General features: G+C 41.2%; 1 protein-coding gene across 2 annotated transcripts in view; it reads left to right on the top strand.

Moving 5' to 3' along the window:
* LANCL2 (LanC like glutathione S-transferase 2) overlaps window positions 1-21,630 on the top strand; it is a 60,661-nt gene that overhangs the window by 19,003 nt on the left and 20,028 nt on the right. For both annotated transcript variants that reach the window (XM_064290207.1, XM_064290206.1), the window contains exon 2: window positions 5,080-5,197. In XM_064290207.1, the coding sequence (XP_064146277.1) occupies window positions 5,080-5,197 (118 nt within the window). The remainder of the gene's footprint in view (window positions 1-5,079; window positions 5,198-21,630) is intronic.

Genomic DNA, 21,630 nt, shown 5'->3' with positions numbered 1-21,630 from the left:
TTAAAGGTCACTTTAGGGAACCAGTTTCTTCAAAGTTCAAGGTTCGAAAGGACATTTAAGGGCAAATGGCTTGGGTAGGCTACCCCAACTCCTTGGACTCCAGAGATCTGGATTCTGGGAGAATTATAGTGGCTTCTCAAGAGGAACAAAAAACAGAGAAGACAATATAATAAAGTGGAGGATCCAAACCCAACTGTCAGTAATTACATTAAACATTAATGGAATAAACAGTGCAAATAAAAATTATCAGAATGAATTAAGGGGGAAAAAGATCCAATTATATGCTATACAGAGCCCTGGTGGCACAGTAGTTAAGAGCTTGGCTGCCAACCAAAAGGTGCTCCTTGGTAACTCTATGGGGCAGTTCTTCTCGGTCCTATGAGGTTGCTGTGAGCTGAAATCAACTCAACAGCAACAGGTTTTTTTTTTTTTTTTTAATATACTATGCAAGCAGTACACTTTAAAGAAGAGAGAAGTTGAAAGTAAATGGATGACAAAAATAAGTGTAAGCAAACAGTAAGCATAGGAAGGCTGAAAATCTAGTGACAAATGATAAAGAGTGTTAGGTTTTTAATATTTAACCTTACTAATTTTGTCCTAAATGCACACATGAGGCTTTTGGATCAGAGAGAGGTTTCCTATTATTTACTTTTCAGCAGATAACAGGCAAAAGGTTCCCTGTGTCTCAGTTCTTACCTCTGGGGCTGTGTAATGAAACAAAAAACTCCTTGCCTCTGAGTCGATTCTGACCCATAGTTGAACGCTACACATCAGAGTAGAACTGCCCCATAGGGTTTCCAAGGCTGTAACCTTTACGGAAGCAGACTGCCACATCTTTCTTCTGTGGGGCAGCTGGTGGTTTTGAACATCAGACCTTTAGGTTAGCAGATGAGCATATAACCACTGTCCACCAGGGTTTCTTCCACACAATGAAAGGCAGGTCAAATGTCTTGGACATGCAAAGTCTTTATTGTAGATGAGGGAAGAAGAAAAAGGAATTTTCTGTATTTTCTAAAAAGGGGAAAAAGAAACAAGCAACTATCTCTCCCTCCCAAACTAAAAGAGTCTCCTTGAAAACATCTTCCTCTAACCCTTTGGAATGTAACTAAATCTCTCAATAGAAAATGTTAAGTTCACTTTCACTGTCTTCAGTTTTACAACTCAGAAATGTCTCCCAGGGCCTAGTCCTCCTCCTTGAAATGTAAATACATATTTCCAGGATTAAGTAAGGAACCCCTGGCGGTGTAGTGGTTAAGAGCTATAGCTGCTAACTAAAATGTCAGCAGTTCCAATCCACTAGGTGCTCCTTGGAAACCATATGGGGCAGTTCTGCTCTGTCCTATAGGGTCACTGTGAGTCAGAATCAACTCCACGGCAATGAGTTTTTTTGGTTTAGGGTTAAGTAAACTCCATAGCTATTTATACACTTATAAATTGACTCATAACCAAAAGGTTAGCAGTTGGAGCCCACCAGCTGCTCTTCGGGAGAAAGATGTGTCAGTCTGCTTCCATAAAGACTTACAGTCTTAGAAACCCTATGGGGCAGTTCTACTCTGTCCTATAGGGTCACTATGAGTTGGAATCTGCTAGACAGTAACAGGGTTAAATTAACTCCTGGGAGTCCCTGGGTGGTGCAGATGGTTAAGCACTGATAACTTGCCAAAAGTTCAGGGGTTCGAACCCACTCAGAGGTGCCTTGGAAGACAGACCTGGCAGTCTGCTTCTGAAAAAGTCATAGCCTTGGACATGCTATGGATCAGTTCTACTTTGTTCATGTGGGGTCGCCATGAGTCAGAATTGACTCAACAGCAATGAACAACAAATTAACTCCAAAGACTAAAGTCTAAACCAAAGAAAAAACCAAACCAGTTGCCTGTGAGTCAGTTCTGACTCTTAGCGACTCCATGCGTTGCAGTGTAGAACTGTAACCCATGAGGTTTACATGACTTTTGGGAAGCAGATTGCCAGGCCGTTCTTTCTAGGTGCCCCTTGGTGGGTTCTAACAGTCAATTTTTCTGTTAGTAAGACAGGGAGCAAAGGCCCTCAGATCAGAGGGTGCCTGTTTGAGAAATAGCGAAGAGACTGGTGTGGTTAAAAGAGAAGCAAGTAAAAGAGAAATTAAAAAATGAGGGTTAAGTGTGGAACCTAGAGACTAAGTAAGACAGTGAACAGAGGGGCCCACAAGAAATGGGCCAGGGTGCAGAAACAAAGCTATTCCCCGGAACAGTGGGGCAGGGTATCTAAAAATAGCCCACAAACTTCTTTAAAGTTGCCTTTCAGAAGCAGCTGGAAAAAACCATGTTCGGGACACATACAAACTATCTACCTGTGACCGCTGTGTGACCTTCCACTGGTGGCACTGAGGGGCTACAGCCCCAGCTGGGGAACCAAACCCGGGGAGCGAGACACTGCGCAGGCACAACACCCCGTAATAAGTCCTGCTATAAATCCCAGAGGCCTCCAGGACAGGAGCCATCTTGGAAAGCTGCTGTGCAGGCACCTTAGTTAACATATCCCCACCAGTGTCTATGAATAAACATGAATCTTTTCCTGCCCAAGAACTTTTAGAAACTCAGGCCTGTCTTTTGTGCTGTGAGATGAGGATAAGCATTGCTCTAGGCCCTCCCCGTCTCTGCTTGCAAGCCTCTTCAGTAAACCTTTGCTCCTGTGGAAAACTACATGCCTTACCTGCTCATTCTTTTTTTCCCTTTTTTTTTAATTTTATTGTGCTTTAAGTGAAAGTTTACAAATCAAGTCAGTCTCTCACACAAAAACCCATATACACCTTGCTACACACTCCCAATTACTTTCCCCCTAATGATACAGACTGCTCTCCATCCACTCTCTCTTTTCGTGTCCATTTCGCCAGCTTCTAACCCCCTCCACCTTCTCATCTCCCCTCCAGGCAGGAGATACCAACATAGTCTCAAGTGTCCACCTGATCCAAGAAGCTCACTCCTCATCAGCATCCCTCTCCAATCCATTGTCCAGTCCAATCCATGTCTGAAGAGTCGGGAATGGTTCCTGTCCTGGGGCAATAGAAGGTCTGGGGGCTATGACTACCAAGGTCCTTCTAGTGTCAGTCAGACCGTTAAGTCTGGTCTTACGAGAATTTGGGGTCTGCATCCCACTGCTCTCCTGCTCCCTCAGTGGTTCTCTGTTGTGTTCCCTGTCAGGGCAGTCATCGGTTGTAGCCAGGCACCATCTAGTTCTTCTGATCCCAGGCTGATGTAGTCTCTGGTTCATGTGGCCCTTTCTGTCTCTTGGGCTCGTAATCGCCTTGTATCCTTGGTGTTCTTCATTCTCCTTTGATCCAGGTGGGTTGAGACCAATTGATGCATCTTAGATGGCTGCTTGCTAGCGTTTAAGACCCCAGATGCCACTCTTCAAAATGGGATGCAGAATGTTTTGTTAATAGATTTTATTACGCCAATTGACTTAGATGTCCCCTGAAACCCTGGTCCTCATACCCCTGCCCCTGCTATGCTGGCCTTCGAAGCATTCAGTTTATTCAGGAAACATCTTTGCTTTTGGTTTAGTCCAGTTGTGCTGACCTGCTCATTCCTGACCAGTGAGAGGCGAGAACCTTATTCCGGTAACGTTAGTAGCTGTGTTCTTAACTGTTTGTATCACCCAGGGACCCCTATTTTTAGTCTAGGATCCCAATTTTCAGGAAGATTTACCCTAAAAACCCTAATGATACAGAAACACGAAAATATATTCTTTATAATCCCACAGAGGGACATTTGGTTATCATAAATGAGTCAATTTTTCAGGAAACACAACAGTTATAAGTTTGTCTATGCTTATAACAGGACCTAAAAATATATGAAGCAAAAAATGACAGAATTAAAAGGAAAAATACACAATTCCACAATCATAGTCAGAGATTTTAATATTCCTCAGCAAGTGATACAACAACTAGACAAAAAGAAAAAAATCAGCAAAGGTCGGAAACATCTGAATGACACTGTCAATCACATGTTTAAGAATATTGCCATATTTCCCTTGAGAAAGACTACCAGTAGTGAATGAGAATATCTTTTTCCTTTGCTCTTACCAGCCTTGGGACTTAATTTTTTTTTTTAATCTTTTTATACTTTGTCAGTTTGATGAGCAAACTGTGGTACTTGCATTTATTTGCATTTCATTAATTGCTAAATGATTTAAACATTTTTGCTTGTGCTTATTTATCATTTGTTTTATTTTCTTTTGTAAGAGGTGCACTGAAAATTTTGAATTTATGTCTGTATTGTTATATTCCTTTCTTACTTACAGTATCTTATCTGAGAACGGGAACACTAATGGTACAATGTTTAAAGCGCTTGGCTGCTAACCAGAAGGTCGATGGTTCGAACTCTCCCACAGCTCTGAGGGAGAAGGATGTCCCAATCTGCTTCTGTACAGACTACAGCCTTGGAAACTTTATGGGGCAGTTCTACCCTGTCCTATAGGGTCGATATGAGTCCTAATCAGCTCAATGGCGATGGGTTTTGTCTTTAATATGACAATATTTCCCCTTCATTATTTACTTTTAGACCATGTTTCTTATATTCATTGCCTTATAGAAGTTAAAATGTTTATGTAGTTAAATTTGTCTTTCTTTTTCTCATTCATGATTTCTTTCTTTAGTTTCTGCAAGTTAGTTTTTGTGATCCCACTTTGAGTTATTGTCCATATAGGGCATTATTTCATTAAAAACGAACCTTATAAAACCAACTGGTTGCTGAGGAGCCAGTCCCAACTCATGGCAAGCTTGTGTGTGTCAAAGTAAAGCTGTGCCATGTGATTTTCAGTGGTGGGTTTTTGTATGTAAATCATCAGGCCTTTTTTGCAGTGTACCTCTGGGTGGACTCCAGTCTCCAGCCTTTCAGTTAGTAGCCAAGCACTTAACTCTTTGCACCACTCAGGGTCTTCTGACCTTATAAAAGCCAAGGTAAAATGAAGCATTGAAATGGGCTGGCTAATATAACTTCCTCTGTCTTTTATGTTCTTATAACTTATACTGTTAGTTAAAGATTTATTACAACATAATCTATTCTTGTACAGTTTAAAATTTTCCCTTCTTTTGATTTTCAGATCATCCATAGTTTCACAAGGCGAATCCAGACCAAAATTAAAGATCTACTACAGCAAATGGAAGAAGGGCTGAAGACAGCTGATCCACATGACTGCTCTGCGTATACTGGTTGGACAGGTGAGAATATGGGGTGTAAGAAACTGACGTGTTGTGTTCTTGGGTTATGAGATTAAGACTTGCCTTTGAAGCTTTCTTTCAAAATAGTATTGATACCCTTTTAATGACATGTTGGTATACATTTTCATTGATTAGATGCTTTGGAATTTTAACTCTAAAGAAATGCTTTCTGCCTGCAGTTTGAACTTTAATGTGTGGCATTAAATATGTGGTGATCTGTAGGTGGTGGTTCGAAACCACCAGTGGCTCCATGGGAGAAAGATGTGGCAGTCTGTTTCCATAGAGATTTACAGCCTTAGGAAACTTATGGGGTCGCTGTGAGTTGGCATCAACCTGACAGCTGTGGGTTTGGGCTTTTTTTTTTTTTAAGATGGTAGTAGGGAAGCAGAGTGGAGGGAGCAGTGTGGAAGCAAAACTCCTCTATGCATGCTCTTCTATATAGTTTGACGTTCAAGTTATGTAAATGTTTAATTGTTAAAAAGCAATCCCTAAAATCGAAAACAAGCTAAAATTATAAAATTGGAAGCATCTACTTTATTTAAAAAATCTGCTGATTTATGCAAAAGGGATTATATATTTCAAAAATGATCATTTTGTAACCCATAAGGAAATTATGACTCAAGCCAGGATTATCAACGAGTATGAAACCATTAGAGATTGATGGGGGAAACCCAACATTCCAGCAATGCCACACAGATAGATCACTTTCTGTCGTAAGGGGGAAGAGCCTAGTTTTATCCTGGAGCTATCAGGGTGTCACCACCCTAATCTAGTGGTCAATCTTAACATCCCTAATGGTAGGGTAACAAATACTGCATATCTCCTGATATGATCCAGAAGTAGGACTTCTCCGGGACAACTAGTTTGATGTCTGCTGTGTCAAGTTGATTTGAGTCATAGTGACCGTATAAGACCAGAGTAGAACTGCCCCGTGGGGTTTCCAAGGCTGTAAATTTTTACAGAAGCAGAGTGCCCCATCTTTCTCCCACAGAGTGGCTGGTTGGTTCAAAATGCTGACCTTTTGGTTAGCAGCTGAGTACTTAACCACTGTGCCACCAGGGCTCCTTTGGTGACAACAGTGTCATGAAAGAAAGGAACAGTTCCAAAATAAAAGAATCCTAAGGGATAAAACAGCCAGACACAGTATTGGTTCCTAGACTGGATTCTGCTTTGGCCCACCCAGCAAAAAAAAGCCAAAAAAAAAAAAAACATTCAGAACAATTGGGGAAACATGACTCTGAATTGGGTATTAAATACAGTTGCTATGTCCCCTTGATTGGCATTTTCCCAGTAACCTGTCTGTTGGTTTTAAATACTTCAAAACATTGTTCAACAAACAATTATTTCTCTCAATACAACATTTTTCAGGTGCTTTTTATATGGAAACCATCCCCAAACTTGATACACCATATTTTTTATAAAATAAGGTACAGGAAAGTCTTCAATTACCCGAAAACAATTGTTGAGACATCAGGATCATGTGTACAAGATTTGAAAAGTGTATTCAGTGCCAAGAAAGGGGCTGTGTGTCTCAGAGGTGGCTGGAGCCACAGAGGCACCGCAGCATCATACTCAGGGGAGCCATTCTTAGCCACCGCAGTGAGTGTGTTCCCACAGTGCTGTTCCTATTTGACCCTCATTTTTGCCTAGTGTCGTATATAAGCGCCCCCAAAAGTTAAGAAAGGGCTTCATGGAGAAGGAAGCAGAGCAAATGGGGAAAGCAGTTATAACAGAAAAGAGGATGTTGCTGCACACAAGGCAATTGTTGGTCTACAGCTGTATTGTTTCGTAAACTGGATATCATTGTTAAACATTATACATTGCAACCTGGTAGATGTTACTTATAGATAAAAAAGTTAATTGGTTAGTAGTTTTGAGTTGAAGTGTAATCCATTATAGTTTTTCCCGTCTAATACAGAAAAAGGCACAGAAGGTCAGATTTTCTGGAACACATCGCAGTAAATACCATTAAGCAGGACATACCTGTAATTATTAATTTTGTTAATGCAATTTGGCTTTGTAGGAAAAGGTTAATTTTTAGAGATGCATACTGAAGTATTCAGGAGTGGGATGTCACGATGTTCATTTTTGTTTTTGTTGTTACGTGTTGTTGTTTACCTTAACATACTTAAGCGTTAAGTATACATAACTGTAGGTTTTTAGGTTTACGGGTTAACCAGATCCGCATTCTCTTTTTAGGGGCTCCTGAGTCATTCAGGCCGTACTTGTTTTTAAACCTTTCATAGAGATTATTTAATTTGAAATTTGTAGGTATTTAACTTTTAACTACTGGTTTTCTGTATTTTAAAGTTTAAGATTTTTGAATACAGAAAACCCAAACTCAGGAAGATGGTAAGCATTTCATATTGAAGGAATTTTTCCCCCCAGGGCTTCCAAATGGGCTACTCTTAGATCTGTCTGACTCACCATCTTTAAAGAATGAATAATGACAGAAGGACTTCTCAAAAAACTTTTAAAAAGTGAGAGATTAAGGACCAAGTTGAAAGAGACAGATACCCCCAGTAGAAGAGTTGGAGAAGGAATAGCCAGCTATTTAAAGAAATTAAAAAAGAAAATGAAAAATAGTAAAAATGGGAGGGTATGTTAAAATAAAAATATTAAGCTAATAATATAAATTGATTTGAAGTTTATTTAATATAGTGCAAATTGGGCAACACCTCTGGCTAGAGAGCTGTAAAAACGGCGTGGCGTTGTCCAACCTCATCGGACTTCAGGAGGCGGAGGAGAGAAAATCAACATCGTCAGCCCAAAGCTGATTGCTATGAGTTGGAGGCCAGACATACCTCCTCTCTCCACCCTTTTTACCAGTTCTGACACCAGCTGTCCCTCCCATGCACTATTCTGGTTCACACAGAACTCACAGACTGTACTCACAGTTACGGGGTGTATTAGGAAAGTAACAGGCTGCAGTTCAGGATCAAGAGCGACTCAGGATACAGTTCTCCCATCAGGACAGCTTCTCGGCCATGCCTGCAGGCAGGCCTCTCTTGGTTCTCTGCCCCTTGGCCTCTCAGCCCTAGGCCCCTGCCCTGCTCAGGCAGATATTACAGAACTCTTTAACTCTGCCAGTAAGTGCCCAGAGGCACCCCATTCTACTGGTAAACCTCGGCCCAGAGTCGCTTAGCTGATTTTCTCTGGATGGGGAGCCTAGCTCAACCAAGTGCCTGGAGGCACCCCACTCCACCGGCAAACGTCCTGCCCAAGGCACTCAGCTCTTTTGGTCCGTCGGTCAGTCAGCACACGCACTGTCGTTGCCTCTCTCTGTGGACTGGGAAGCCCACTGCACCATCTCACCCTGGTCTCCTGGTTCTGCTGCCACTGGACTCTTGCCGTGCTTGCTGTTTCCAGTATCCCCCGGCTCTAGGAGGTTCTCAGTGCAGCAGCCCTGGGCCCAAAGGACACGTTCTGCTCCTGGCTTTTCTTGATGGTAGTGAGGTCCTCTCTTCTGCTCTGGGATTGGCTCTCTTTTTAAGCCTAGCAGAATGGTCAAACTGACCAATACCCTACAAGGGTTCCACAAGTACCTTATTTGCATAGTCCTACCTCTGCAGGGTTCCATGCACCTCATTTGCATCATTAGCATGCTGTCCAATCCCCTTGGTAGGCCACAAGCACATTATTTGCGTAGTCCTGCCGATCATTTTGTGAGAATTATAAGACTGTGCATGGCTGGAAGGGCCATATTAAGTAATTCACTACACCACAGGGCCAGTCTTCCAAAGATGAAAGAACTCTCAAAAATTCTTATACCCCATTTTGTGGACATTGCCATGGAAAAGGGCTGAAATTGTGTTTATATAATGACAATTTACCCTTAAACACAGCTTCCAGTTTAACTCTGGAGTTTCTGTTTCTGAAAACTGATTGCACATAGATAATTCTTCAAAAGAGTCAAATGCCTAAGGCAGAAGGGACTTACTAAGCTACTTGCTAGGCTATTTGTTTGACTTAAAGGTGATTTTAGGAAAGCAGTTTTCTCAAGGCTCAAGGTTCAAAAGATAACCTCAGGGAGCCAAGATGGCGGAATAGACAGATGCTTCTGTGGAGCCCTGTTTACAACAAAGACCTGAAAAAACAAGTGAAACGAGTATATTTGTGACAAGCTGGGAGTCCTGAGCATCAAAGGCAAGCTGAGACAATGAACTGAGGGGCGGGGGAAGAAGAGGCCATTCAGAAGTGGAGAGGAGTTACCGCGCCTGAATCATGGGGAGCCCTCAGGCGCAATTTCTGGAGTGGCAGCGGCGGCAGCAGCAGGCTGGTACTAGCGTTCAGCCATGGTTTCTTCAGGGAGAAGCAGCCAGCCATGCAGCCCACTCACACCTCTGGAACCTGAAGAGAACAGCGCTCTCGGCAAAAGCTAAGTACTTGCGTGTATTTTACTGTGCTCCCCCACCACCCCCAAGCCGGCTTCAGCGGCTGAATCCCTGGGCCTGAGATAGACCCTGGTGAGCACCTAGAGCCATCCTCCTGCCCTTGGGGAAGGAATAAATTTGCAATTGAGGGGAAAAGATAATTTGCTAGCTCCATTAACCGGGGGAGCTCTGGACAGAAGCGGGTTCTGTCCAGGCATAAACCATCCATGGACCTTGAGCACCTTTCCCTTCTGCATAGACCTGTGTGGGCCTATTTCGGGATAATAGGCCCTTGTTGGCAAACTCCAACCATTTCAGCTGTGTGGTGGGGAGGTGGGTGTTTGACGTTTGAAATTGCTTTGCCTATTAAACAAGGTCCTCACCTACCTACATCAGGGACCTAAGGACTGGTAGCTCCACTCAGGTCACCCAGCCACCCGCGACAAGGGTCCAAAGATAACTGGTACCTCCCAGTCCTTACAACCAAAAACTTTGGGTGCCCATGGTTCCTCTGCGAACCCACCCACCAGCATGCTCTAGAGAACAGAGAGAAGTTTTCCTCAGAGACACGTGGGGGTCAGTTCTTAGCCCCCTGCCTTGTTCAGAGTGTGACCCCCTGCTGCATTCAGATACCGGTATGTACGCCAATCACCCCTGCCCCTCTAATACTGTAGGACAGAGCCTGTACCACACACTTGATATCAGCTACCTGGACATCTGAGCTGAATTCATACAAGAAAACTGAATGGACTCCTAGACTGATATACCTGATAACAGCTCTAGCCAGCTGGGGACAGGACACCAGGGCTCGAAAGGGGAAAATAATCAAGCTAGCTCACTCAGGCAACCCATAGGAGTATACCAGAACAAAACAAAGCAAGCATCTACCACACAGTAAGCAAGCATAAACTAATACAATAACTTACAGATGGCTCGGAGACAAGAGTCAGTATCAAGTCACATAAAGAAACAGACCATGATCACCTCAACAGGCTCTCAAAACAAAAAATCCAGGGATCTTCTAGATGAAAGTGTATTCCTGGAATTCCCAGATGTACAATACAAAAGCTTAATGTACAGAACCCTTCAAGACATCAGGAAGGAAATGAGGCAATACGCAGAACAAGCCAAGGAACACACAGATAAAGCAATTGAAGAAATTAGAAAGATTATTCAGGAACATAATGAAAAGTTTAATACGCTGGAAAAATCCATACAAAGACAACAATCAGAAATTTAGAAGATTAACAATAAAATTACAGAAGTAAACAACTCAGTAGAAAGTCAGAGGAGCAGAACTGAGCACGTAGAAGCTAGAATTTCTGAACTCAAAGATAAATCACTTGGCACTAATATATTTGAAGAAAAATCAGATATAAGAATTAAAAAAAATGAAGAAACCTTAAGAATCATGTGGGACTCTATGAAGAGAAATAACCTACGAGTGATTGGAGTACCAGAACAGGGAGGGATAACAGAAAATACAGAGAAAATTGTTGAAGATTTGTTGGCAGGAAACTTCCCTGATATTGTGAAAGATGAGAAGATATCTATCCAAGATGCTCATCGAACTCTGCATAAGGTAGATCTTAAAAGAAAGTCACCAAGACATATTATAATCAAGCTTGCCAAAACCAAAGATAAAGAGAGAATTATAAGAGCAGCGAGGGATAAACAAAAAGTCACCTACAAAGGAGAGCCAATAAGAATAAGCTCGGACTACTTGGCAGAAACCATGCAGGCAAGAAGGCAATGGGATGACATATTTAAAAAACTGAAGGAACAAAATTGCCTGCCAAGAATCATATATCCATCAAAACTCTCTCTTAAATATGAAGGTGAAATTAAGACATTTCCAGATAAACACAAGTTTAGGGAATTCCTAAAAACCAAACAAAACTACAAGAAATACTAAAGGGAGTTCTTTGGTTAGAAAATCAATAATATCAGGTATCAACCCAAGACTAGAACACTGGGCAGAGCAACCAGAAGTCAACCCAGACAGGGAAATCCAAACAAAACAAAGAAAGATTTAAAAAAAAAGAAAAAGCCCAACAGAGGGTAACGGCGATGTTATTATATAAAACAAGACAACATTAAAATAATAAAGAGGGAATAAGAAATGTAGTCATACACCTTCCACAAGGAAAGGAAGATAGGGCGATACAAAGAAATAAAATTTAGTTTTAAATTTAGAAAAATAGGGGTAAATAATAACGTAGCCACAAAGAAGACAAACTATCCTACTCATCAAAATAAAATACAGGGGAAAAATACAGACGCAGCAGAAACAAAGTCAACGACAACAAATATGAGGAGAGGACAATATATAAAGCAAATCTACTCAGAACATAAAATCAAGTGGGAAAAAGAAACTATCAACACACAAAAAAAGATATCAAAATGATAGCACTAAATTCATGCCTATCCATAATTACCCTGAATGTAAATGGACTAAATGCACCGATAAAGAGACAGAGAGTGGCAGAGTGGATTAAAAAACAAGATCCATCTATATGCTGCCTACAAGAGACACATCTTAGACGTAGAGACACAAACAAACTAAAACTCAAAGGATGGAAAAAAATATATCAAGCAAACAGCAATCAAAAAAGAGCAGGAGTGGCAATATTAATTTCTGACAAAATAGACTTTAAAGTTAAATCCATCAAAGGATGAGGAAGGATACTATATAATGATTAAAGGAACAGTACACAAAGAAGATATAACCATATTAAATATTTATGCACCCAATGACAAGGCTGCAAAATACATAAAACAAACTCTGCCAGCATTGAAAAGTGAGATAGACAGCTCCACAATAATAGTAGGAGACTTCAACACACCACTTTCGGGGAAGGACAGGACATCCAGAAAGAAGCTCAGTAAAGACACGGAAGATTTAAATGCCTCAATCAACAAACTTGACCTCGTAGACATACACAGAACACTGCACCCCACAGCAACCAAGTATACCTTCTTTTCTAGTACACATGGAACATTCTCTAGAATAGACGACATATTAGGTCATAAAGCAAGCCTTAGCAAAATCCAAAACATTGAAATACTACAAAGCATCTTCTCTGACCATAAGGCCATAAAAGTGGAAATCAGTAACAGGAGAAGCAGGGGAAAAAAATCAAACACTTGGAAACTGAACAATACCCTGCTCAAAAAAGACAGGATTATAGAAGACGTTAAGGATGGAATAAAGAAATTCAGAGAATCCAGTGAGAATGGAAACACTTCCTAACAGAACCTTTGGGACACAGCAAAAGTGGAGCTCAGAGGCCAATTTATATCAATAAATACACACATCCAAAAAGAAGAAAGAGCCAAAATCAAAGAATTATCCCTAGAACTTGAACAAATAGAAAGAGCAACAAAAGAAACCCAAAGGCACCAGAAGAAAACAAATAATGAAAATTAAAGCTGAACTAAATGAAATAGAAAACAGAAAAACAATTGAAAGAATTAACATGACCAAAAGCTGGTTTTTTGAAAAAATCAACAAAATTGATAAACCACTGGCCAAACTGACAAAAACAGGAGAGGAAGCAAATAACCCGAATAAGAAATGAGATGGGCGATATTATAACAGACCCAACTGAAATGAAAAGAATCATATCAGATTACCATGAAAAGCTATACTCAAACAAATTTGAAAACCTAGAAGAAATGGATGAATTCCTAGAAACACACTACCTACCTAAACTAAAACAAACAGAGGGTAGAACAACTAAATAGACCCATAACAAAAGAAGAGATTGAAAAGGTAATCAAAAAACTCCCAAGAAGAAAAGGTCCAGGTCCAGATGGCTTCACTGCAGAGTTCTACCAAACTTTCAGAGAAGAGTTAACACCACTACTACTAAAGGTATTTCAGAGAATAGAAAAGGATGGAATACTACCAAACTCATTCTATGAAGCCAGCATATCCCTGATACCAAAACCAGGTAAAGACACCACAAGAAAAGAAAATTATAGACTTGTATCCCTCGTGAATGTAGACGCAAAAATCCTCAACAAAATTCTAGCCAATAGAATTCAACAACATATCAAAAAAATTATTCACCATGACCAAGTGGGATTCATACCAGCTATCCAGGGATGGCTCAACATTAGAAAAACAATTAACGTAATCCACCCACATAAATAAAACAGAAGGCAAGAATCACATGATTTTATCAATTGATGCAGAAAAGGCATTTGACAAAGTTCAACACTCATTCATGATAAAAACTCTCAGCAAAATAGGAATAGAGGAAAATTCCTCAACAGAATAAAGGGCATTTAAACAAAGCCGACAGCCAACATCACCCTAAATGGAAAGAGCCTGAAAACATTCCCTTTGAGATCGGGAACCAGACAAGGATGCCCTTTATCACCACTCTTACTCAACATTGTGCTGGAGGTCCTAGCCAGAGCAGTTAGGCTAGATAAAGAAATAAAGGGCATCCAGATTGGCAAGGAGGAAGTAAAAGTATCTGTATTTGAAGATGACATGACCTTATACACAGAAAATGCTAAGAAATCCTCCAGAAAACTACTGAAACTGATAGAAGAGTTCAGCAGAGTATCGGGATTCAAGATAAACATACAAAAATCAGTCAGATTCCTCTATGCCAACAAAAAGAACATCGAAGAGGAAATCACCAAGTGAATGCCATTTACATTAGCCCCCAAGATAATAAAATACTTAGGAATAAATCTTACCAGAGATGTAAAAGACTTATACAAAGAAAACTACGGTACACTTCTGTAAAAACCAAAAGAGACTTACGGAAGCGGAAGAACATACCTTCCTCATGGATAGGAAGACTTAACACTATAAAAATGTCTATTCTACCAAAAGCGCTCTATATATTTAATGCAATTCCTATCCAAATCCCAACGACATTTTTTAATGAGATGGAGTGAGATGGAGAAACAAATCACCAACTTCATATGGAAGGGAAAGAGGCCCCGGATAAATAAGGCATTAGTGAAAAAGAGCAAAGTTGGGAGGCCTTGCTTTACCTGATTTTAGAACCTGTTGTACCACCGCAGTAGTCAAAACAGCCTGGTTCTGGTACAACAACAGATACATGGACCAATGGAACAGAATTGAGAATCCAGACATAAATCCATCCACATATGAGCAGTTGATATTTGACAAAGGCCCCAAAACAGTTAAATGGGGAAAAGACAGTCTTTTTAACAAATGGTGCTGGCATAACTGGATGTTGTTGTTGTTAGGTGCCGTCTAGTTGGTTCCGACTCATAGCGACCCTGTGCACAACAGAACGAAACACTGCCTGGTCCTGTGCCATCCTTACAATCGTTGTTATGAGCTCATTGTTGCAGCCACTGTGTCAGTCTACCTCGTTGAAGGTCTTCCTCTTTTCCGCTGATCCTGTACTCTGCCAAGCATGATGTCCTTCTGCAGGGACTGATCCCTCCTGACAAAATGTCCAAAGTATGTAAGACGCAGTTTTGCCATCCTTGCCTCTAAGGAGCATTCTGGCCACACTTCTTCCAAGACACATTTGTTCGTTCTTTTGGCAGTCCAACACCACAATTCAAAAGTGTCAACTCTTCTTCGGTCTTCCTTATTCATGGTCCAGCTTTTACGTACACATGATGTGGTTGAAAATACCATGGCTTGGGTCAGGTGCACCTTAGTCTTCAGGGTGACAACTTTGCTCTTCACAACTTTGAAGAGGTCCTTTGCAGCAGATTTACCCAATGCAATGCGTTTTTGGATTTCTTGACTGCTGCTTCCATGGGTGTTGATTGTGGATCCAAGTAAAATGAAATCCTTGACAACTTCAATCTTTTCTCCGCTTATCATGATGTTGCTCATTGGTCTAGTTGTAAGGATTGTTGTTTTCTTTATGTTGAAGTGCAATCCATACTGAAGGCTGTGGTCTTCGATCTTCATTAGTAAGTGCTTCAGGTCCTCTTCACTTTCAGCAAGCAAGAATGTGTCATCTGCATAATGCAGGTTTTTAATGAGTCTTCCTCCAATCCTGATGCCCTGTTCTTCTTCATATAGTCCAGCTTCTCGTATTATTTGTTCAGCATACAGATTAAATAGGTATCATGAAAGAATGCAACCCTGACGCACACCTTTCCTGACTTTAAACCAATCAGTATCCCCTTGTTCTGTCCCAACAACTGCCTCTTGTTCTATGTAAAGGTTCCTCATGAACACAATTAAGTGTCTGGAATTCCCGTTCTTCGCAATGTTATCCATAGTTTGTTATGATCCACACAGTCGAATGCCTTTGCATAGTCAATAAAACACAGGTAAACATCCTTCTGGTGTTCTTTGCTTTCAGCCAGGATCCATCTGACATCAGCAATGATACCACTGGTTCCATGTCCTTTTCTGAAACTGGCCTGAATTTCTGGCAGTTCCCTGTTGCTATACTGCTGCAGCCGTTTTTGAATGATCTTCAGCAGAATTTTGCTAGCGTGTGATGTTAATGATATTGTTCTATAATTTCCACATTCGGTTGGATCACCTTTCTTGGGAATAGGCATAAATATGGATCTCCTCCAGGCAGTTGGCCAGGAAGCTGTCTTCCATATTTCTTGGCATAGATGAGTGAGCAACTCCCGTGCTGCATCTGTTTGTTGAAACATCTCAATTGATATTCCATCAATTCCTGGAGCCTTATTTTTCGCCAGTGCCTTCAGAGCAGCTTGTTGGACTTCTTTCTTCAGTACCATCGGTTCCTGATCATATGCCACCTCTTGAAATGGTTGAATATCGACTAATTCTTTTTGGAATAATGACTCTGTGTATTCCTTCCATCTTCTTTTGATGCTTCCTGCGTCCTTTAATATTTTCCCCATGGAATCCTTCACTATTGCAACTCGAGGCTTCAATTTTTTCTTCAGCTTTTTCAGCTCGAGAAACGCTGAGCGTGTTCTTCCCTTTTGCTTTCCCATCTCCAGCCCTTTGCACATGTCATTATAATACTTTATTTTGTCTTCTTGAGAGGCCCTTTGAAATCTTCTGTTCAGTTCTTTTATTTCATCAATTCTTCCTTTTGCTTTAGCTGCTCGACTTTCAAGAGCAAGTTTCAGAGTCTCCTCTGATATCCATCTTGGTCTTTTCTTTCTTTCCTGTGTTTTCAGCGACCTCTTGTTTTCTTCATGGATGATGTCCTTGATGTCATTCCACAACTCGTCTGGTCTTCGGTCACTGGTGTTCAATGCGTCAAATCTGTTCTTCAGATGGTCTCTAAATTCAGGTGGGATATACTCAAGGTCATATTTTGGCTCTCGTGGACTTCCTCTGATTATCTTCAGTTTCAGCTTGAACTTGCATATGAGCAATTGATGGTCTGTCAGTTTGTCATACTGTGGGGGCTTGTGTGTTGCTGTGATGCTGGAAGCTATGCCACCGGTATTCAGATACCAGCAGGGTCACCCGTGGAGGACAGGTTTCAGCTGAGCTTCCAGACAAAGACGGACTAGGAAGAAGGACCCAGCAGTCTACTCCTGAAAAGCATTGGCCAGTGAAAACCTTATGAAAAGGAGCAGAACATTGTCTGATATAGTGCTGGAAGATGAGGCGCCCAGGTTGAAAGACACTCAAAAGATGACTGGGGAAGAGCTGCCTCCTCAAAGTAGAAAAAAAAAAAGTAGAGTTGACCTTAATGACCTGGGTGCAGTAAAGCTTTCAGGACCTTCATTTGCTGATGTGGCATGACTCAAAATGAGAAGAAAAAGCTGCAAACATCCATTAGTAATCAGAACCTGGAATGTACAAAGTATCAATTTAGGAAAACTGGAAATCGTCAAAAATGAAATGGAATGCATAAACATCCATATCCTAGGCATTAATGAGCTGAAATGGACTGGTATTGGGCATTTTGAATTGGACAATCATATAGTCTACTATGCTGGGAATGACAGCTCAAAGAGGAATGGTGTTGCATTCATCGTCAAAAAAAAAACGTTTCAAGATCTATCCTGATGTACAACGCTGTCAGTGATAGGATAATATTCATACACCTACAAGGAAGACCAGTTAATACGACTATTGTTTAAATTTATGCACCAACGACTAGGGCCAAAGATGAAGAAATAGAAGATTTTTTTCAGCTGCTGCAGTCTGAAATTGATCAAACATGCAATCAAGATGCATTGATAATTACTGGTGATTGGAATGTGGAAGTTGGAAACAAAGAAGAAGGATCGGTAGTTGGAAAATATGGCCTTGGTGATAGAAACAATGCCAGAGATCAAATGATAGAATTTTGCAAGACCAACGACTTCTTCATTGCCAATACCTTCTTTCGCCAACATAAACAGCGACTGTACACATGGACCTCGCCAGATGGAACACACAGAAATCAAATTGACTACATCTGTGGAAAGAGACGATGGAAAAGCTCAATATCATCAGTCAGAACACGGCCAGGGGCCGACTGTGGCCTAACTGGATATCCATCTGTGAAAAAATGAAACAAGACCCGTACCTCACTCCATGCACAAAAACTAACTCACAATGGATCAGAGACCTAAATGTAAAATCTAAAACGATAAAGATCATGGAAGAAAACATAGGGACAATGTTAGGAGCCCTAATACATGGCATAAACAGTATACAAAACATTATAAAGAATGTAGAAGAAAAACTAGGTAACTGGGAGCTCCTAAAAATCAAACATGCTCATCCAAAGACTTCACCAAAAGAGTAAAAAGACTACCTACAGACTGGGAAAAAGTTTTTAGCTATGACATTTCTGATTAGTGCCTGATGTCTAAAATCTACATGATACTGCAAAAAGTCAACTGCAAAAAGACAAATAACCCAATTAAAAAATGGGTGGAAGATATGAATAGACACTTCACTAAAGAAGACATTCAGGCAGCTAACAGATATATGAGGAAATGTTCACGATCATTAGCCTTTAGAGAAATGCAGATCAAAACTACAATGAGATTTCATGTCACTCCAGCAAGGCTGGCATTAATCCAAAAAACACAAAATAATAAATGTTGGAGAGGCTGTGGAGAGATTGGAACACTTCTACACTGCTGGTGGGAGTGTCAAATGGTACAACCACTTTGGAAATTGATTTGGCGCTTCCTTAAAAAGCTAGAAATAGAACTACCATACGATCCAGCAATCCCACTCCTTGGAATATATCCTAGAGAAATAAGAGCCTTTACATGAACAGATATATGCACACCCATATTTATTGCAGCACTGTTTACAATAGCAAAAGGATGGAAGCAACCAAGGTGCCCGTCAACAGATGAATTGATAAATAAATTATGGTATATTCACACAATGGAATAGTACGCATCGATAAAGAACAGTGAGGAATCTGTGAAACATTTCATAACATGGAGGAACCTGGAAGGCATGCTGAGTGAAATTAGTCAGTTGCAAAAGGACAAATATTGTATAAGGCCACTATTATAAGATCTTGAGAAATAGTTTAAACTGAGAAGAAAACATTCGTTTGTGGTTAGGAGAGGGGGGAGGGAGGGAGGGCGGGAGGGTGGGAGAGCGGCATTCACTAATTAGATAGTAGATAAGAACTACTTCAGGTGAAGGGAAAGACAGCACACAATAAAGGGGAGGTCAGCACAATTGGACTAAACCAAAAGCAAAGAAGTTTCCTGAGTAAACTGAGTGCTTCGAAGGCCAGCGTAGCAGGGACAGGGGTCTGGGGACCATGGTTTCAGGGGACTTCTAAGTCAATTGGCATAATAAAATCTATTAAGAAAACATTCTGCATCCCACTTTGAAGAGTGGCATCTGGGGTCTTAAACACTAGCAAGCAGCCATCTAAGATGCATCAATTGGTCTCAACCCACTGGAATCAAAGGAGAATGAAGAACACCAAAGACACAAGGCAATTACGAGCCCAAGAGACAGAAAGGGCCACATGAACCAGAGACTGCATCATCGTGCGACGAGAAGAATTAGATGGTGCCTGGCTACAACCGATGAGTGCCCTGACAGGGAACACAACAGAGAACCCCTGAGGGAGCAGGAGAGCAGTGGGTTGCAGACCTCAAATTCTCATAAAAAGACCAGACTTAATGGTGTGACTGAGACCAGAAGGACCCTGGTGGTCATAGCCCCCAGACCTTCTGTTGCCCCAAGACAGGAACCATTCCTGAATCCAACTCGTCAGACATGGAGTGGACTGGACAATGGGTTGGAGAGGGATGCTGGTGAGGAGTGAGCTTCTTGGATCAGGTGGACACTTGAGACTATGTTGGCATCTCCTGCTGGAGGGGAGATGAGAAGGTGGAGGGGGTTAGAAGCTGGTGAAATGGACACGAAAAGAGAGAGTGGAGGGAAAGAGCGGGCTGTCTCATTGGGGGGAGAGTAATTGGGAGTGGGTAGCAAGGTGTATATGGGTTTTTGTGTGAGAGACTGACTTGATTTGTAAACTTTCACTTAAAGCACAATAAAAATTATAACAAAAAAAGTTATCCTCAGGGCCATGGCCTGGGTGGGTCACCATAACTCCCTGGACCCCAAAAATCTGGATTCCAGGAGAATGAAAACTGTTTCTCAGATATTAGATGAAGATTGTTGGGAACTTCCATCTGAACATTAAAGAAATGTTTTGCTTTCTCTGCCATCATATAATCTCTTTCAGTACTTTTTCCTATAATATACTTAAGTATATATCTATACTAATTCATTTTTTACCTTGCAACCACATTGACTTCTTGATCCCGGGAATAAGATTGTGTTCCCTTTAGAAGCCTTATAGGTCAACCCACAAAGATTTTCAGATGACAGTCCCTCTCTAGTTCACTTGAAGACCTGGGTCTGTTCTTTATCTGTAGTAGGGAAGTTGGCCAGGTGATAAACTATGCCCACCGTGCACACTGGAGTCCCTAGGTGGCATACATTGTCAGCACACTTGGCTGCTATCCAAAAAAGTCAGAGGTTCAAATCTTCCCAAAAGCGCCTTGGAAGAAAGGCCAGGCAATCCAGAAAATCAGCCTCTGGAAACCGTATGGGGCACAGTTTCCTCTGACACATATGGTGTCAGCATGACTTGGAATCGATTCCACGGCAACTGGAAAATGCTGTACTTGATACGCTGCCGTTTGTCACATTTCTAAATTGTTCCTTAACTGTCTGGTTGGCTGGTCAGTTGGATGGTAGTTCACTGAGAGCAATTGAAAAATTGTGAGAAATAGTAAAATTAGGAAGAAGAGGGTGTACATTCCAAAAAAATCATTTAATTTAGGGTAAGTTAGGAGGATATAATTATGTAAGAATTAAGAAGAAAAGGATTCAAGTTAGCTTAAGATACGAAGGAGGATAAATACAAATATAAAATGAATGAACGTTAGGTGGGAATGAAGAGATAAATAGCTGCCATTGAGTTGATTCCAACTTCTGTAAACCGTACATACAACAGTGTGAAACATTGCCCAGTCCTGTGCCATCCTCACAACCTCAGGCATATTTGAGTTCGTTGTTTTGGCTATTGTGCCAGTCCATCTCACCAGAGTTTTCCCTTATCCTCTGGAATGGATTGAGTCGTGTCCCCCAAAAATATATGTCAACTTGGTTAGGCCGTGTGTGATGTTTCTATGTGGTATAAATCATAATCTCTGCTGTGGTTAAAGAGGATTAGGGTGAGATGTAACACCTGAATCCTCTAAAGGTGTGGCCTGTACCACCTTTTATCTTAAAAGAGATAAAAGGAAAGGGAAGCAAACAGAGAGTTGGGACCTCATAGCACCAAGAAAGCAGCACTGGGAACAGAATGTATCCTTTGGACCCGGAGTCCCTGATCCTGAGAAGCTCTTCAACCAGGGGAAGATGGAGGACAAGGACCTTCCTCCAGAGCCGACAGAGAGAGAGAGCCTTCCCCTGGAACCGATGTCTTGAATTTGGACTTTGAGCCTACTTTACTGTGAGGAAATAAACTTGTCTTTGTTAAAGCCATCCGCTTGTGGTATTTCTGTTACAGCAGCACTAGATGACTAAGACACCCTCATTGGCCCTCTGCTTTACCAAACATGATATTCTCCTCCAGCAGTTGAGCCCTCCTGATGATACGTCTAAAGCAA

This window comes from Loxodonta africana, chromosome 8 (genome assembly GCF_030014295.1).
Source record: "Loxodonta africana isolate mLoxAfr1 chromosome 8, mLoxAfr1.hap2, whole genome shotgun sequence".
Lineage (NCBI taxonomy): Eukaryota > Metazoa > Chordata > Mammalia > Proboscidea > Elephantidae > Loxodonta > Loxodonta africana.
The sequence above is the reverse complement of the archived record's forward strand: the minus strand, read 5'-3'. Positions and strand labels throughout refer to the sequence as shown.